Below are 18,460 nucleotides of genomic sequence, written 5' to 3'. Positions count from 1 at the left end.
CAAACACAATAATACTAGATGGATGGATGATAGTGTAGAGAGCGATGGATCAATAGATGTGCTCTAATGGAGACACAGTAACATTTAGAAATATTCCACAGATGTAGAAAATAAAAAAAAAAACAAGAGGAAACTATCTTAGAGAAAAAAAGAATTTGGTTCAACTTCAAGAGTGCTACAGGGAAAATCATGCAAGGAAAAAAATAATCATTAAGAGGCCTGCCTGTCTAGTTTATGACATCATCCTTAATGACACAATCTCTGTTGGATGCCTTGTTTGTTATCAGGATTAGATGCGTCTCCGTTGCATTCGACCTTGCAGTGGCCCCGCGAAGGAAGCGGCCTGCTTTCCATCACTCAAGTCTTTGCTTCATTTAACGCACAAAACAAATTTCCAACCCAAACGGCATCACTTATCACCACAAGAAAACGTAAAAGCTCATCGACAGCGGCTGCCTTTTCCCATTTAATGTGCATTCAGAAAACCCCCTAACTGCTCTGTGGACCACTGACCACTGAATCTCCAGCACTTAAAAGTTGGGGTCAGACCGAGCAAGAGTGGAAACGACCCCGCGGACATTTTATCCTCCGCTGTGATGAAGATGAATCGCTTTGCTCTCAGCGGATGGAGAGGGAGAAGGGGAGAGCGAGGGAGGGGGGGGAAGGAGGGATGAGAGGACAGTGGTGAGACTCCAGGATGTTTTGGAGTTTGCATGTGCAAGACATAACGGACAGGAAGAGGGCTAACATCATCCTCCACCGGTAATTGAAAGCAGATCAGGTCGCTGACGGTTCCTGCCAGCAACCAAAAAAAAAAGAGAGAGAGAGAAAGAGGAGAAGAAGAAGAAATGTCCTTCCTATCCCTTCACCCCCACCCGCCTCCCCTCTTCTCTCTGCAACACTCTGCACTGAGCTCACCCAGAGACGTTCAGTCCTTGCGGCCGGTTCCTGGAAACAAGAGAGAGGAGTGAGTTTGAGTTTGGAAATCTTTTTTTTTTTTTTTTTTTTTTCTTTCTCTCCCCCAGCGCAGCTCAGCTGAAAGGCCAGCCACAGAGCCCCGGACTTGATTATATCCACATGAGTGCAAACATTTGTTTCTAATCCATTTTATATAAGAAACTTCCAGTGGTGCCGGATGAATACACGCCTCAAGTTCCTCCGAAACCTTCTCAGATCACGTATCTAGAGGGTTGAGCTCTGCAGATTACGCCTCTGGATTTATGTTATATTTACATGTAAATACATGGAAAGTTCATTCTTAATCCTTTGTTTGTTTTGTGACAAGGCGCTCTTCCTCTTTTTGACATCTTTCTAATTTACAAACATTGCTTTTTCTTTAATAATCATCATTCACTTTGCAGTCTGGCTTTAATATTTTTTTTTTCTTTTGGCAGCTGTATAACAAGCCCATTTATTTCTCCTTTTAAAACGTACTCCTCGTCTCTTTCTTTTTTTTTGTCTGAAAAGTCCCCCACACCCTCCTTTCAACCCCATCAAAGGGCCAGAGCATGAGAGGCCCCTTGTAAAGTTCAGAAAACAACAGTAAAAGATAATAACTGGGTCTCGTACAAAAAGGAAGAGAGGGAAGAAGGGGGAAAAACGCAGCACAGCGAGGTGTGAGTCAAAACATTGCCTTCTAATTCCACAGACGCTTCATTCGTGACAAAAAGCACCTTGCAATTAATGTTTCTTTATATTGTTCTTTCTTACAATGACTCCTTTAAGTCTGCAGAGGCTTAACCCAAAAAAAAGGGGTAAAAAGGAAGATGTGATTTTACCGTGTTGTGCTGCACATCTGCTTCCGTGGTGGGGAGAGGTGATGATCGGCAGCTCTCAGGATGTTGTCGGTAAACTTAGAGGATCAAATCTTTTTAAAGCCCTCAAAACACTAAATCTGGTGCAGATTGAAGGTCATTCTTAGTATTTAAGTATAAATGCCTATACCTAATGGGTGGAGTTTCCTCACTACAGTTTGGCTGCAAATTATATGAATTTGTCTGCCACATCATCCACCACTACTTGCCACATAAAGACACTTCATATAATACTGGGAACGCCGTCATGTCACAAATCAGAAACAATGTTGATGGAAGTGTGACAACTTCTCTCTTTTTTTTACATGATCAGTTGTCTTGTTGATTCAGCTTATTGATCATAATACACATCTATGAAGATCAAACTGTGACGCCTACGTTAACATTCAGTTCACTTTATCATCTGTTATATCAAGCTATGATGTTTACTTCTGATGAGACTCCAAAGTTCCTCATTGAACAGGACTGCTGAGTTCTTACCATCCTTACCGGGTTTAGGAAACAACTCATGTCACTACCGACTAGCTACTCACAGCTGACGTGGCAACATGTCAACATGTCAACGTTGACTTTTAGTTTGCAATGGACACAAACAGAAAGCCCCCCTCCTATCCTGCTCTTTACGCCACGTCAGTTGCTCTGACCTTTTTAATATTGAATATGGGGTGAGTTTACATTGGAGTTGGTTGAAAGCCCGGTGCATCGATCAGACGCAGAGCGGCACTGGCCATCCGTCGGTATTTGGCGAGTTGGGAGTGAGACTGTGTTGGTGCTCCGGGGACAGGAGTACATCACCAAATAGGTTGGGAATTAATGAACGCTGTACATTTGCTCCTTGAAAGCACCAGCCACACGGATATTCATTCTGCAGTGAAATGAAAGTATGAGGACACTCTGAATTCAGCCTCTAGCATATCACTATCTATGAAATGCTTCCTGCTAGAAGACGTACAGCCACAGAACTGATTTTCATTTCCCGTCTGTCTTCTTTGCTTTTCTTCATTCCTCATCCTTCACTTTACCCGTCTCTCTCTGCTCACTTTCCCCTCCATCTCTCTCTCTCTCTATAAGCCTGTTTTACTGTTGCTTTCATCTCACTGCACTTTTGATTTCATTTCATTCCTCCCTTGGCTTTCAAATGAGTGTTCTGGTTCGCTCGCCTGCTTCCGGCCTATCTCCTCATCTCTCTGCAACACTCCCCTCTCTCTCTCTCTCTCTCTCTCTCTCTCTCTCTCTCTCTCTCTCTCCCTCCCCCTCCCTCGCTCCCTTCCTCCCCTCCCCTGCATCCGTCCTTTCCGCTCTCTCGCTCTGCGCTGTCCATAAATTGTTCGGTATTTACAGTATGTGGCCAGACGCCAGGTTTCCATTAGGTGCTTCGTTCCCCGGAGACGGCGCCGGTGGCCTGGGATGTGTTACCTCTGGATGGAGAGCAGGAGGCGGCTGAGGGGGAGTCTGTGCATATGAGAGAGAGAGACAGGAAGAAGTGAAAAAGAGGGGAAGAGAGAGAGAGGCAAGCAGCAGTATGTAAGGGAGAGAGAGCGAGAGATGGTGTGATAGTGAGGGTCAAGTGAGGGAAGAAAGAACGATGGGCGTTCAGATGAGCCGGATAAGAGAGGGAGGTAGAGGAACACTGCATTTACATGCACTGTTGGCTCTCTGTGCTTATCTGATTAGGACTGCAACCAAGGATTATTTTCATTATTGATTATTCTGTTGATTATTTAAACGGTTTAGCATTTTTTTCATTCTAGCATCAAACATAATTTCTTTGGTGTCACATTTATAATAAACCCGGCTTCAGTAATCGGGGTAGGAATTAGAGAAACCGTATTTCTATGATTTCTTGACCATATAATCCCGTAACTTGGCATCTCATCGGTACTTCACACATGCACATATGACAACCAACCATGTTTCCTACAAAATGACCTTCCCATACAACTAAACTGCACTCTCAAAGGGAAACGTATTATTTTCCAGACCGAACTGTTGCTGTTTTAAACAGTTTATTGAAACATGTGGTCAAAGAACAAAACCAAACACACTACAAAACGACATAGTTAAGTTTAGTAAACAACATCATGACTTGGCTTTAGAAAAAAAAGCCAGTCGTTTCAAGCAAATTTGTGAGCAAACGTAATCGACAACGAAATAAGTTTCATTCAAAAAGGAAATCACAATGCAGTTATGTTGTGTGGGAACAGAGCTTTTAGGAGCCCAGGCTGGTGACAGCAGAGAGGATGAGAGGAAAGATCATTACAAAGTTCCCACCATCTACACTACAGCAGTTACAAAAAAAAATGGCTGTGATTTTTATGTGACTTTTAATGTTATGACTCTTTTAAAAGCTTTTAAAAACACTGGATTCTACAATTCCCATAATGCAACTGAGCAGCATCCTCTCCCAAACATCCCCTGCCTGGGAAATGCCCTCATCTTTCAAAATCCACACTCCCACAGGCTTTCTGGCAAAACACAAGTCTCCAACCTCCAACTTGAAATAACCCTGATGACATCATTGGAGTTATTTTCTCAAAGCTTCCTGATGGACCACTGAAGATATCATACAGCTGTTTTAACATGCTGTCTATTAGTACTCTACGACGAGGAAACCGACCAGAACAGATGTGTAAAATCAGCGGAGTGCTCCTTTAAAATAAGGCATTGTTCAGAATCAGGTCAGGGGTTTGGAGAGACATCTGATTAGCGAGCTACTACAGTGCCTGTAAACACAGTGTACGGCTTCCTGCTTAACTGGATTTCTCCCGGAATGTTTTTTCCGTGAATGTAAATGTATTCAGAGAGGGAGAGAGAGCGAGCGAGCCCAGTGAGGGTGAGAGATAAGATGCATAACAAAGAGAGAGAGAGAGAGAAGGAGAGGACATGGAGGTAGAGGAGAGAGAAAGGTGGGGGAGAAGGGAAGGAATAATGGATTGGTAATGAAGACAGAGACAGGAAGTATGACGGAGAGAGAGGTCTGAGAGGGTTTTGGATGAGGGCTTCTCTTCTTATCTGCTTTATCTCCTCTGGTTGTTCACTGCCTCCCTCCCTCCCTCCCTCCCTCCCTCCCTCCCTCCTTCCATCTGTCAGACAGACAGCTGTTGGCCGACTCCGTCTGTTGTTGTTCGCTCCGTCCAGAGTCTCCCTCAGCTCCTCCATGTCCTTCCAAATATGCTTTTATATTCCACTCCTCCCCCATCCCGACCCCGTCACCCGCCTGGAAGAACGTCCAGTTCTCCGCGATGTACTCGGGCGGTCAGAAAGTTTGAAAAGGTCCTCCGTCGGTTACACGAGGACGCCATTGACATCAGCGTGCAATCACAGTCTGTTTGGTCTGCTGCATTTATTGTTGGCGATGTGTTTGTGTTTGAGCTGCCACAGATTTAGACGTGTATGATACTCCAGAAGATCCGGAGCGAGGCGCTTGGAGCGGTATATTAGACCAGCATTACCTGGCCTCCATGTGTTGCCTTTTGTTTGATTGCATGATTAATACCACTGAACCCGACCCAATCTTATTCAGCATTTGACTGGATTCCAGATGGATTTACACTCTTCTTCTACGTCTTGTAATATAATGCCTTGTTATGTTGTTCTTCCTCATCTTCACTACTTCTTCTTCTACTAGGCCTTATACGTCACCTTTCATTGATTGCATTATATCTTCTTGTCATTCTTCTTCTCCTCCTCCTCATTCTTCTTTCTTTTTCTCCCCATTTTCTTCTCCTTCTTCTTTTTCTTGGTATTCCCTTCCTTATTTTTCTACTTCTTCTTCTTCATCGACCTCATCTTCTTCTCCTTCTCCTACTGCCTCTTTTTCCTCTCCTTATTTTTCCTCCTCCTCATTCTGCTTCTTCTTCTTCTTCTCCTCCTGGTATTTAATTGGCCTGATGCCTTAAACACTGGATGCCAAACCCTTATGCTGCAGTCATGTAACCATGATGTTACATTAAATGTTAAGTTTTATGAGATATTGATTTGATACGTATTTGGGAATAAAGATCAAAGGGTTTTTATGAGGCATGTGAAGCGTGTAGCTTACCAGAGCATGGCGATGCAAATGTAAATGTATGTGTATATACACTATATATATATATATATATATATATATATATATATATATATATATAAAGAACATTTCAAGAAAGTTTGCTGACTTAACCTGGTTTCCTCCTTCCAGGTCCGCTGGTCGGATGTAGGCGGGATGGAAGAGGTGAAGCTGAAACTGAAGCAGGCCGTGGAGTGGCCTCTCAGACACCCTGGGGCCTTCACCCGCATGGGGATCCAGCCACCTAAAGGAGTCCTGCTGTATGGGCCCCCAGGCTGCTCTAAGACCATGATAGCCAAGGCTCTGGCTAATGAAAGTGGGCTCAACTTCCTGGCTATTAAAGTGAGTCATAACTCTCTTTTATAAGAATGGTCTCGACAAAAGTACTTTATTTATTGCTTTATTCTTTTGGCGTGCGGTGTATGATGATGCTGGGTTAAATGTTGTTTTCTCCCATTTCTTATATGTAAATATGATCAAATAATGCATCACAGGTGTCTCTTCATGTAATATTCTGGTTGAGTGATCCGCCAAAACACTTCATTATGACCCAGTGGGAAACAAGGGAATAGCACTATTCCAAAAACTTACTCAATGCACTTCTAGGATAGCCAACATGTTCTGAGCAAGTTTTCAAAAGTGATGACAGATGAAGTTGATTCAGTCTCATCTCACAATCAAGGCCTTTTGAGGCCTCGACATTTGTATACAACTCAACAAAATCAGTGAAAATTGCTTTTCCGTTTCTATAGCCTTTACTAACAACCATGTAACCAAAGGAATCTTGTTGACATGATCGTGATTTGCAGTAAAACACACCTCATGTGTCCTGAAAAGAAGCAGGAAGCATGTACAGTTCATGAAAGTGTAATTCAGAAAGCAGAAAGCTTGAATTGTTAAATCCCCATAACAGCAGTTTTCCCTTATTTTAGTTTATGTAATATAGTAAATAACTCCTCGTCATTGAAAATGAGGGAAACCTCAATGACTTACGAGTATAAATGAAGGTTTGATGATATAGTAGCTATGCAAATCTGTAGTGGAGTAATTGTATCCTGAGCAGAGAATGAAGTCACACTCACTCTGTTTCAGCGTCTCTGCTTTGTCATGCATGTGCATGTTAGAATATGTGAGTTTCTCACCTTTGAAACTGTCGGGCCGGCCCCCGTTTAAAAAGTGACCTCCCACACAGCATTGTAAAAGTGAGATGACAGGGTGCAGGTTTTCCAAAGAATACATGTTCTTCAAAAGAGACACACTGTAGTCATAGGCATTTACTAGCAATGTTCCAAGCATTCAATTTGAACCATAAAACTTAAGCTATCTAAAGCATATTTTACTTGATGTTTTAGTTAGCTAGCATTAGCAGGATAGCTAGCAAGCTAATAATTGTCAAAACGTACTGTAGTCGTAGCTGTTTGCTAGCAATGTTCCAAGCATTCAATTTAAACCATGAAACTTAAGCTATCTAAAGCATATTTTACTTGAGGTTTTAGTTAGCTAGCATTAGCAGGATAGCTAGCAAGCTAATAATTGTCAAAACTTACTGTAGTCGTAGCCGTTTGCTAGCAATGTCCCAAGTTCGATTAAATCAATCAAACGTTAGCTACCTAAATCATATTTTATTTGATAGTTTAGGTAGCTGGTGTTAGCAGGATAGCTATAAAGCCAACTGATTTGTAATTGCATTACATGGATTAGGTGACTCAGTATATTTGGACTGCTATCTATTTGTTTATCTTTTTTTCCACCATGAGTAACAGAGGATGATTGCTTCATACTTTATGGATGAGCTAGTCACTGCTTAAGCTGATGGACGATCCATCAGAGATACGGTGATACAAGTACAACCCTCACCAGCAACATTTAGCGTCCGGTTGATCCGCTTCTAACCCAACTCATGTTTTTTTTTATAGCTGCACCATTCCATCAAAGGTAAAGGAGCGTAATTGTATTCTCATTTCTCCAACTCACACATTTGGAATAGTTGGAAACCACTACAATGCAATGAGTGTCTGACCGGTGAGTCAATGGGACTCACACAAAATGACCTCATCCACATATTATATGCACAGCATATCGAATCCGCCTAAGTCGTAGTGGAGATGTTTCCCCGATGACCTGGAGGTGGTCTGACTGCCCAACTTCCTCTGCACAAAGCTTCCCTGTCTGACCTTTGACCCTGTGTTTGTCCCTTCTCATTCATCACCCCCATCGTCTCTGCTACCCCCTCTGTCATCTGCACCTCTTCCCATTCAGGCCGGGCTGACAGAGATTGATTGATCAGCCCGTTGAATTTTTGATCATTTCCAAAGCTGTTGCCATGCGAGACGGAGCGCTTTGACAGAATCTCTCGACAAGGGTCGCCGTGTGCAGATGCGGGTGTGATTTGCGGGCTTGTGTTGTATTTTGCTCTATGAGGTTGTGGTATATGTAGGGACAACTTCTTTGGGTTTTCTTGAAACACAGTTTTTCCTCATCCTCCATTTTCATCTGGACTTTATTCTTATCCAGACCAACTTCAGACTGACCTTGAATTTAAAGGGAAACAAATTGAATGTGTAATTGAAATACTTTAAATAATGAAAAAAGTATGTTATTGTCATAAATGAACAAGCTGGAATACAAAATATTCTCTCCATCACTCCGATGTCAGTGACAGAATCATTGCTGTTGACATATATTTTTGTGTTTGATTAAAAAGGTGATAAAGAAAAAGAGATTTGTACTCTAATCGTGTACAGCAGTTTTTTAAGTCTTTATGAAAGGATTAAAAAACATCCTGTCCCTTCCGCTGAAAGCCGCTCTCCAGCATCTGCAATAACAGTATCAGGTTTTTCCAGTGCAGCGGTGGCTTTGACATAGATACGTTATCCAGATTTAAATGTGGATACTTTAAGTCTCAGCCTGTTTCCTCTCCGTGAAAAAGCCCTATTATCATCTTGTCAATTTCAGTTTCCTCCCACTGCAGCCGCTCAAACACACACTCACACACACACACACACACACACACACACACACACACACACACACACACACACACACACACACACACACACACACAGACACACACACACACACACACACACACACAGACACAGCTCGTATCTCTGCACTGTCAATGGTTTTAAACTCACCGTGTCCAGCCTTTGGCTCTGCCTCGGAGAGAGGAACCTGGGATTAATGAGTCAACCTCCACACTTACTGCAGGAGACAAAAGGGCTGGGAGTTAAGTGTCGTCTCCTCCGTCAGCCCAGAGGTGTTGAAAGGGTGGATTGCAGGGGAGGAAGTTCTTCTTAGGGGCTGAGTGGATGTTTATCTGCCTCAGAGTAAAGGAGAGGAGAGGGAGGAATGGGCTGAAGGAGAGGGACGAGAGAGCGGGAGGATATAGGAGGTTCAGTTAGTAGTAGCAATAAAGTTAGATTAGTGGTTGTAGAAGTGCAAACGGAAGAAGCAGAGGTTTTTGTGGCTGTATTTTTAGACGATGTCCACACTAGCCTGGCTCTGTAAGAAAAATGCACTTGGTCTATGAACACATGCCTTTGTGACATTTCTGAAACGTATCCCGTCCACACTGAAATGCTGAAAGTATTGGAAAATTGGCTAAATCTCTTCTTCCTTTGTCAAAAAAACAAAAAATATAATCGGGTCATCGCTGATGTTGTGTTTCAATAAATCTGAATTCAATATTTAGTTGTTGTCATTTACATGTTTGTTATCTCCAAACACATGACATGATTTGATTGAGGCTCATAAATTCCACCTCTTTGCCATTAGAACAGCATCCTCCTTTATGCTCATGAGTGCATCTGGCAAAATAAACTGAATTTACTCTGACATTTAACATCCACAGAAATAACATCTGATAAAATGTATGCAGTGTGCTTCAAGTTTTTGAAAAGCTCCATTTTTACTGTCCACACTAAAACATGAGTGATATTCACTCCCAGCTCGTCAAATATGGGCAGAAATAATGGTTGTTTTTAAGCAAATCCACGTCTGCAATCATTGTCAAATAGCTCAGATTGTTGTTGTTTTGGTGAAAAAGTGTGATATATATTTGTTTTTGTAAGTTTTCATATTTCAGTGTGGGCGTGGTCTTGGTAGCAGTGATATCACACAGAGTAATCGCTTCAGGAGTTAGATAACCAGCAATAATAACACATTAAATCCAGCTGTGCATCTCACTCACATTGCTGCTCTAAACTAAATGTGGTGCTTTGTTTTGGCCAGAAAGTCATATTCTATTAGATGCATATTAATATCATCAGCATAGCAGCGGTACTAGTGGCACTATGTGAGGAAACCTGGTACTGTAGTGTTCACACAGTGGGACAGTTCTTAATTTGCCAGCTGAGCCACAGATGCTCCACGCAGACATGAAGCAGCACACAGTGTATTAGTGATGTATTAGCGCATACAGCCTGCTGTCCTTCACCACATTCTCACACTGCGTTATCACTGTGTCACTGTGTTCCTCTATTTCATCTCCAAAAGACGCCACAGAGCAGCTGCTGCTCCTCTGAATGTTAGCTCTCCGTTTAAACCGTCCAGGTGATACCAGACGTAACCACGATTAGTCACGAGTGTCCTGAAGGACATAGCAGTTATTTACAGCTGGTTGGAAGTCAGATACTTTAAACTCGACCTCGGTCATTGTTCTAGCGACCCGTTTTCCTTTAAGTCGTGAAGGAAACGAAACATAGCAGTCCAGCTTGATCATAATTAAAACAATGCAGTAACTAGACGTTTATTGTGGCCACATGTCAAATGAGAAACTCTATTAAATCATGTTTAAACTTTTTTTTTAGGGTCCAGAGTTACTGAGCAAGTATGTTGGAGAGTCTGAAAGAGCCGTGAGAGAAGTAAGTACATTTACCTCCTGTTACCTTATTATTACCATGACACGTTTCCAGTGGTTCATGTGAAGTTATGCGAGCGGACGTTGTTTCCCGGAACCCGTCGACCCATCCAAACTATTTGTAGTCGCTGATGTAATGGGCGGATGACCTGATATGTATTTTATGACATTAACGAGCACCACATTTCCTGTGTATGTTTGTGCCGAGAATGATTCATCGGTCCTGTTAAAGATTTCCTCCTCTCTATTGTTGCGGACTCTGCTTGCAGGTGTTTAGGAAGGCGAGGGCCGTCGCACCCTCCATCGTCTTCTTTGATGAGATCGACGCTCTCGCCAGCGAAAGAGGAAGGTACGCACTGTTCCTCAGTTTACAATTAGAAGAAACCATGCCAAGAGACCGCCGCATTAATGGCAAAAACACAGTCCCTGCCCACTTGGTGGGTTTTCACTTCCTCTCTGAAAGTTCACTGTTGACCACCGGTAGTGTTTTACAGTTTACTATTTACAGCACTGTGGTCAGTCATTGTCCAGCGATGACAAATGCACAGTCATCGCTGCGGGCCAGCTTTAATTTACCAGCTTGTTTCACAAAGATTCACTTATGAATGGATGGAGTAAACATCCCAAAAAGTCTGCATGACTGCACTATCAAAGCCAGCCACTCAGTTCCCATGGTGTCCTCTTAGACGTTTGTGGCTTTTTCGCCGCCGGGCGAACACAGAACAGTCTTGTCTGGAGGCGCTTTAGTGGGATGGCACTGGGAACATCTGTGGCTTAAAGGAAAGAGGACGGGGAGCGGACAGAGGACACAGACCGGAGGCACACAGACACTTCATTGTGCCCGGCCACGGCAGATGGGGAAGGCCAAATATGCAGCATGCCTCCTGGTAAACCAGTCGATGAAACTAAATGTTGTAGGTGGAAGCAGAAAGGCCAACGGCCAGAGCTTCTCTGCCGGGGCCCTCGGTCAGATTGAAACAACTAAGCAACGTCTAACACATCACATTTTTCACATCTTTGTTTCTGGTAAAGTCCCTCTGATCATGAGAAAGATATATTAACAGCCAAACAAAATTATTTGTTTTTCTGATCAGAATCACCACCATTCATCAAAGTTCTCAATATTTGTTTTCTCTTCTAAGAAAATACGATTTTATGCCAATAACTCAATCCCAATATCCAGTAGAGGGTATTTTACCAATATAAATATAAATAAAATAATTGGATTCAATGACGTATTTATTATAAATGATGACGATTCAGTACGCTTGTGCTGGAAATAATTACTATAATGCTTATAATTACTACAGCTGAGAGTGAGATTTTTTTTTTTTTTTTTTAAACTACTAACTTAAAGTCTAAAATTTTACATAATTGTATAATATTTAGCAAAATAATCTATTTTTATTTATTTATTTATTTTTCTATCTATTTTTCTTATTTTAGATAAATCTGTCAAGCAAGTTTTGTATGTGTATTTTTCACTTATAGCAGAATAAGGAAACCTTGACATTCCACATACCTTTCTTTAATGAATGTTCCTCTCAAGTTAACAGTTGACAGTCAACAACATTTCCAGAGACAAATTGAGAAAGAAAGATTTGCTCTTGAAACGAACAGCTTATTTTCAGCACGACATTTAAATCGATGGTACGTCAATGACAGGATGTTTTCTAATAGGACAAAGCCACTAGTCATTTCTGTTTCCTTTCAGTTTTTTTTCCCCGAAGCAAACCTGGGATACGTTTTTTTTGTTCTGTGCTGCTGAGTTCAGCTTTGACTCACTCCCAGTGTGCAGGATACGACTCTATTGCAACTTCATCAATCAATTTTTTTTTTTCGCGAGCCAGCTTTCCGCCGATAATGCAACGCAGCGTGAGGGTCTGCAGTGCAGCCCGGCTGTGGTCTACGTGGGGCTGGAGCCGCCCCTCGAGGCTACTCGCTACGTTAAAAAGTGCACTTAGCGCGGATCTAGAACGGATATTTATTGGTCTTCTCTTCCTGCCATGTTTAATCAATGAAGTGGCCCACGCACGCCAGCAAGAATTCAAAACTGTTGACACAACCAGACCAGACCAGCCTTTGCTGTATGGCGTACGTGTGTCGTTTTTTTCCCTGTCAAGGCAGGAGATGAGAAGCACCTGTAAATCTGTCATCCTACCTGCCACGAGTCTAAACTGGTGGAACGAAATAAAAAGACAGGAAGAAGACGGGAAGAGCACAGGACAGGACGCAAAGTAGGGGAGACAACAAAAAAAGAGAGTGAACGTAAGAAGCAGAGATTAACGAAAAGGAAAGAAAGAAAGCAAACTGACTGCATTCGTGACAGAGATCCTAGAAAACAGAAGATAATTATGAGAAAAGAACAATGAACAAAAGAGTGTTTCAATGAAAGTCTGAAGCGCTTTCTCTCTCTCTCTCCATTCATCTATTATTCCCCTCCCACCACCCTTATTGTCTCACTCCCTCCACTCTTTTTCTGCCACCCTCATCATCATCCTCTTCCCCCTCTCTCTACCTGTTTTTCTGACATCCTCTGTCCTTTTTCTCTCTCCCTCTATTGCTCTCTATCCCTCCTAATCATCCCACCTTCCTTTCCTCCCCACTATCTCCCCTCACCCAAAGTTTCTCCCCTCTCTCCCCCTTCATATCTCAGTGACAGAGCCCCTTTGTGCTCCTCTGCAGCCTTGTCTCTGCTAATGACGTCTGGCACTTCCGCTGGCCCTGTCAACAGAGGCCGTGTGTGCGTGTTTGAGCTGAGAAGGGTGACTGTCTGCACTGCGTTATGGAAAATAACCGCCTCGTAATGCAGTGACTAACACACTGATGCGTTTCTTAAAGGTTAAGGCGGCTTTTATTCCAAGTTAGATTTTTCTTGCTGACTACAAATCCGACTGAAAGTAATATTGGTGCAGCCAAAGCCTTGTGTGTTATTCCTTCACGCCATAGAGCGCCGTTGCTCCACAAAATATTTAGAGCACAAATCAATGAGACACGCTGTTGCACTGGATGACCCATCCATAACATCGAACAAACGCTGTAGTTTATGCTGAGGACACTGTCCTGCTGCCCCAAATACTCACATATTTATCCCCCACTGAAAATATCTTCCTGTTTCCTAAAAGAAAGTGCCACAGTTATTTTAAAACAATAGGGGATCTTCTGCATTCACGTTCCATCTTTTATTCTTTTACTCCAAATCTCTGGCGCACTAATGAAGGGTCACTTGGGTTGAGTTGTATTGAGTTCATGGCATAATTTGAATCCCAGGATGAAGATGAAAGGCTGTTTATTATTATTACGACTATCATCTGAACATCACAGAAATTCAGTAACATGTCTGTAATGACTGTGACTGAATACAAATGTTAGTGTATGAACGGTGCCTTGTCCTCCTGTAGGGGGCGTTCCTAAAACTGCACTGTCACCACCCTTTGGGCCTGATCAGGCTGAGCACGTTTTTGACATGGAAAAAGTAAAGTTAAAAATAATAACAGTCACCATAATATCAAAACCCGCTAATGACATCAGACATTTTTCTGTTTATTCAACTGGAACGGTTCAGGGCTCTAAAAAAAAACCCTGCAAGGTGCATAGCAACGCAAAAGCAACGTGCAAATTCCTTGACTCTCATTGAAAACAATTGTAAAAAGTAACCCAGGTTGTTAAAATAAGCTCTCTCTGATCAGCACCTTACATAGCGTTACCATGACAACCAATCTGAAGCTACTCGTTAGCTTGTTTGTGAGGCAGCAACTGCAAACAATATCGGGGAGATCTTACAGAAATTATTAAATCAATGAAAATGAAAATAACTTTAAATATTACACACATAACACCTCGCGCTGGTGTTAAAGAATATGGACACCTGCTTGGGATAAACTCCAGCATTTCCACACTTTGGTAAATTGGCAGAACAGAGACACTACGTTTGCAAGTCCAAACAAGGTGAGATATTTGCGAACTTTGTCTAAAAGAAGGCTGCTTTATTTGAGTGGGGTGACGTGTTTTCAGTTGCAGCTTGCAGCTCAGCAGGACGTCATTGGCAGGAAAAGCTCACTTGGGCTGCCAAAGCCTTTTCTTTCTTGAAGACGAATTGTGCTAATGAAAGAACCTGCCATCAGAGTGTCAGTGAAACTATTCAGAAGGTCCCTGCAAGTATCCAAGAACTGGCAAAATGTTCATCAGTATGTAATACAGCAACCATCATTGACCAATGAGTAACATCTATCTGTACGTGTTGAATTGGATGTCTGAGAGCATCACATGCTGCTACATATGTGTATCATCCATGCAGCTGCCTTCTTCCCACCCTAGTTTATCCATTTATTCATCCTTCGTACATCATAATTCATCCCTTCACGCCATCCATTATGTCCTTTTTTCCCCCAGTATCTCACCAATTTACATACGACCCTTTCCCTCTCTGTCATCCATCCTTCCATACAATGGTCCATCCACACATCAATCTCATCACTGTTTTCCTCTCTTTCCATCGTGTCCACTCATCCATCTTGTGTCCTCGTCCACCTCTCCAGCTCCTCGGGCTCCGGCGGTGTAGGCGACCGGGTCCTGGCTCAGCTCCTGACAGAGATGGACGGCATCGAGCAGCTCCGAGACGTCACTGTGCTGGCCGCCACCAACCGGCCCGACATGATCGATAAGGTAAACAGATGCCGGCTCGCTGTCTTTATCTCCCCTTCCTCCCCTTTGGTCCCTGATGGATAAGGTCGAGGAGATGTTGTGTGTTTGTCTCTCTTGTCTCCTCCTTGCCCTCCCTTCCTCTGTTGTACATGATTGATAAGGTCAAAGGTCGCCTGCTCCGGTCTGTCTCCCTCGACTCTCTCTTTGGACGCTGTCACTGCATTGTCTTGGCGCCGTTGATGTCGACGCTCAAGCGTTTGTACACGTTGTTTGGTTTTGGTTTTCAGGAGCAGTGTTTGGATAGTTTAATGTAAACCCTGGTGATCCCCTGACTTTTCTTCCACATTCATCACTTTGAGTGAAGTCACTCTACAACTCTTCTTCGGATTTTTCATGACATTTGCTGACATTTTAGTCCCGAATAAGTTAGGTATAAATTAGCCTGACTTTTTCTTCATCATCTGATCAAAATTAATTAACTTGGTCAAAATGTTATGAGCAAATACCTGCAAAACCAATGTCTTTCCCTTCAGTCTCAACTGCACTTTGTGTGAGCTGCTATTAACAAATGTTAGCATCTGTCGCTAACATGCTAAAGCAAGATAATGAACATATTGCTGCTAAACATCAGGATGCTAGACTCATTGTGAGAATCGCAGCATGTTGACTGTAGCATTTAGCCCAAAGCATAGAGTGAACACTTCCAGCCAATAAACAACTACAACAGAGTAACAACTTCACTTCTGATAGTCAATTTAAAATGCACAAAATGAGTAAAACATTAAGCTCATCTTTCTTTCTTCTTCCCCTCCATGACAGTCTACCCCCCCCCCCCCCCTCCATTTTCTATTTTCTATCCTTTTTATCTCCTTCTCTTCCTCTTCCCATCCACGAAAGCTTTCTTTGGTCTCTTATCCACCCATCTCCGTCCTAATGAAATTTCCTGAGTGCTGATCAAAGCCGGAGTCTGTGCCTTGTCAGAAAGGACACAGGAAAGGAGAATGTCGCAGTGCTTCTGAAGCTCCTGTTCACAGACAGCCGTCTGTCTCTGTCTTTCTTCCTCTTCAACTTTAAATACTTTCATATCGCCGATGCTGTAAGGATGTGTTTTATTCTGAAATATTCTAAACATTTCTAAGTAATAATAATGATACATTTACCCAAAGTCATGGAGTTGTTGCTTTAAGTAATTTTCTGAACAATTTTATTTAATGATCAATTCTCTTGGTGATATTTGTGTCCATCATGACTGTCCGTCATTAAAACATGTTATGCATCCCCTCAATAATAGAGATTTGGAAAACACTAGTTCTGGCAAGAATAAAGTTGCCTTCCAGGCGACTACTGTCTGTGTTGCACTAGAGGTTTTGAGAACGCTTATATGCTCCTTTCCCAAAATTAAAAGCATTTCAGAACCAGCGTTTCTCATTTACATGATGTTTGTGACGGCAGAAAGCAGATTGTGTTTGTTAGAAGTTGTTTTATGTAAACTGTTGCTTTCTCACTGCAAATCTATCAGCACTGCGACTTATCAGTGAAGATATCCTCCACATACAAATTTGGTGTAAAGCCCCAAACACTCCACCAACCCCAACCGTTACTAGTCCACTTGTGGAGTATCGATCCATCGCTGTGGTGGGGAAATGACAGCGACTTCCTCCACCTCTGCAACTGGTTGCCGTCTCCTTTCGAGAGAGTGAGAAAGAGACGGGAGGGGGTCAAGCCCCTGGGTGGACAGATGGGGAAACCCCAGGCGTCCTTCCACAAGCCTGTCTCTCAGGAAGTGGTCTCCCGGGCAGCTGAGAAATCAGATCCTCCTGCCTGCACCCCCCCACCGAGTCTGTGTGCCTGGCTGTTTAGCAAGGTTCAAGTCATTTGAATGAGGAACCTATGACATACATCGGGAGCGGAAGCTGCCAAATGGACGGATAGGCCCCCCTCCCCCCTGGCCCCCCAAGGTTTGAGCACCCTACCCGCCTCCCTTTGCCACCGCCGACACTGACTGTCAGTTCACACCGGAGAGGGCGGCATTTCCATACCAATGGCAGGATATGATGGGGCAAATGAAGATTAATGCGACGCCGGGGTGTCAGTGAAGTCATTGTCAACTGTTGGTGTAGCAGAGGAGGCTGCTGGGGGCCTCAGCTGTTTGATGGACAGAGTGGGAGGGATGGGGAGAGGAGGAGAGGGAAGAAGGTGGCGTTAACTTTAGTTTGAAAGAAGCAGACCTGATGTCCATCTTTCAACCCAGCTACGGGACAGTGTGCACTTCCTCTTCTTATCCAGTTTAAATGAGGTTGCTTCTTGTCTGATTTCCACTCTGCAGCACCTTTTGAATATAAACTATAGGGGACCTTAGTATTGATGAACTGAAGCCTGACTTTATTTAAACAAGACATCTTGTCCTGCATTTGCACGAAGACCTAGAACGTCTTCTGGCCTTTGTTTTTCATCAGTGGCATTAATGAGCAGCTATGCAACAACATACAGACATAACGTGACTAATGTCACGAGACAAACGTAATCACAAAAGAAGAGAAATACAGGTCCCATGGCTTCCCCCCCTCATTCGTTTCACTTTGATATTTAAAAAGATAAAGGTTATGCATGGCTGCAGTCTTACTATTCTTGTGCCAAACACACACACACACACACATATATATATATATATATGCGCTACCGTATTTATATCATTGCATAAGTAGTGTAAGATGTGTCGAAGGTGCAGTTGCAAATGTAAGTAGGTTAGTCCATTCCTCTACATGATGACATGTCACCAAGTACCCCCCCCCCCCCCCCCTTTTTGCACCTTCTACTGCCCCCACCTTAAAATAACGTCCTACACTTCCTCTTTCCTTTGTATTGCGCCAGTCACCCAAGCCCACCTCTGACCCTGCGTGACCACGCTTGGTGATTGATTAGCACCATCAGGAATAACTATCCAGCCTGTTTAGAAGGAAGAACCCCCTGTCCTTCTGTTTGTCAAGCAGCTGTCCGTCTAGTAGGTCGTTGATGTCCCTTTTTACAATTCCAAAGTTTGTTTAAAACCACATTTTGACCCAATGTTTTCCTCTTTCAGTTTGTTGCTGTTGG

The 18,460-nt window shown here is 43.0% G+C and overlaps 1 protein-coding gene across 1 annotated transcript in view; it reads left to right on the top strand.

Annotated features, from left to right (window-relative positions):
- Positions 1-18,460, top strand: part of afg2a (AFG2 AAA ATPase homolog A) — a 109,456-nt gene that overhangs the window by 20,661 nt on the left and 70,335 nt on the right. The window contains exons 12-15 of the mRNA XM_084010367.1: positions 5,995-6,204; positions 10,674-10,727; positions 10,993-11,072; positions 15,262-15,388. Coding sequence (XP_083866493.1) covers positions 5,995-6,204; positions 10,674-10,727; positions 10,993-11,072; positions 15,262-15,388 — 471 coding nt within the window. The remainder of the gene's footprint in view (positions 1-5,994; positions 6,205-10,673; positions 10,728-10,992; positions 11,073-15,261; positions 15,389-18,460) is intronic.

Source organism: Eutrigla gurnardus (genome assembly GCF_963514095.1).
Source record: "Eutrigla gurnardus genome assembly, chromosome: 5".
NCBI lineage: Eukaryota > Metazoa > Chordata > Actinopteri > Perciformes > Triglidae > Eutrigla > Eutrigla gurnardus.
This window is presented reverse-complemented; position numbering and strand designations above follow the sequence as displayed.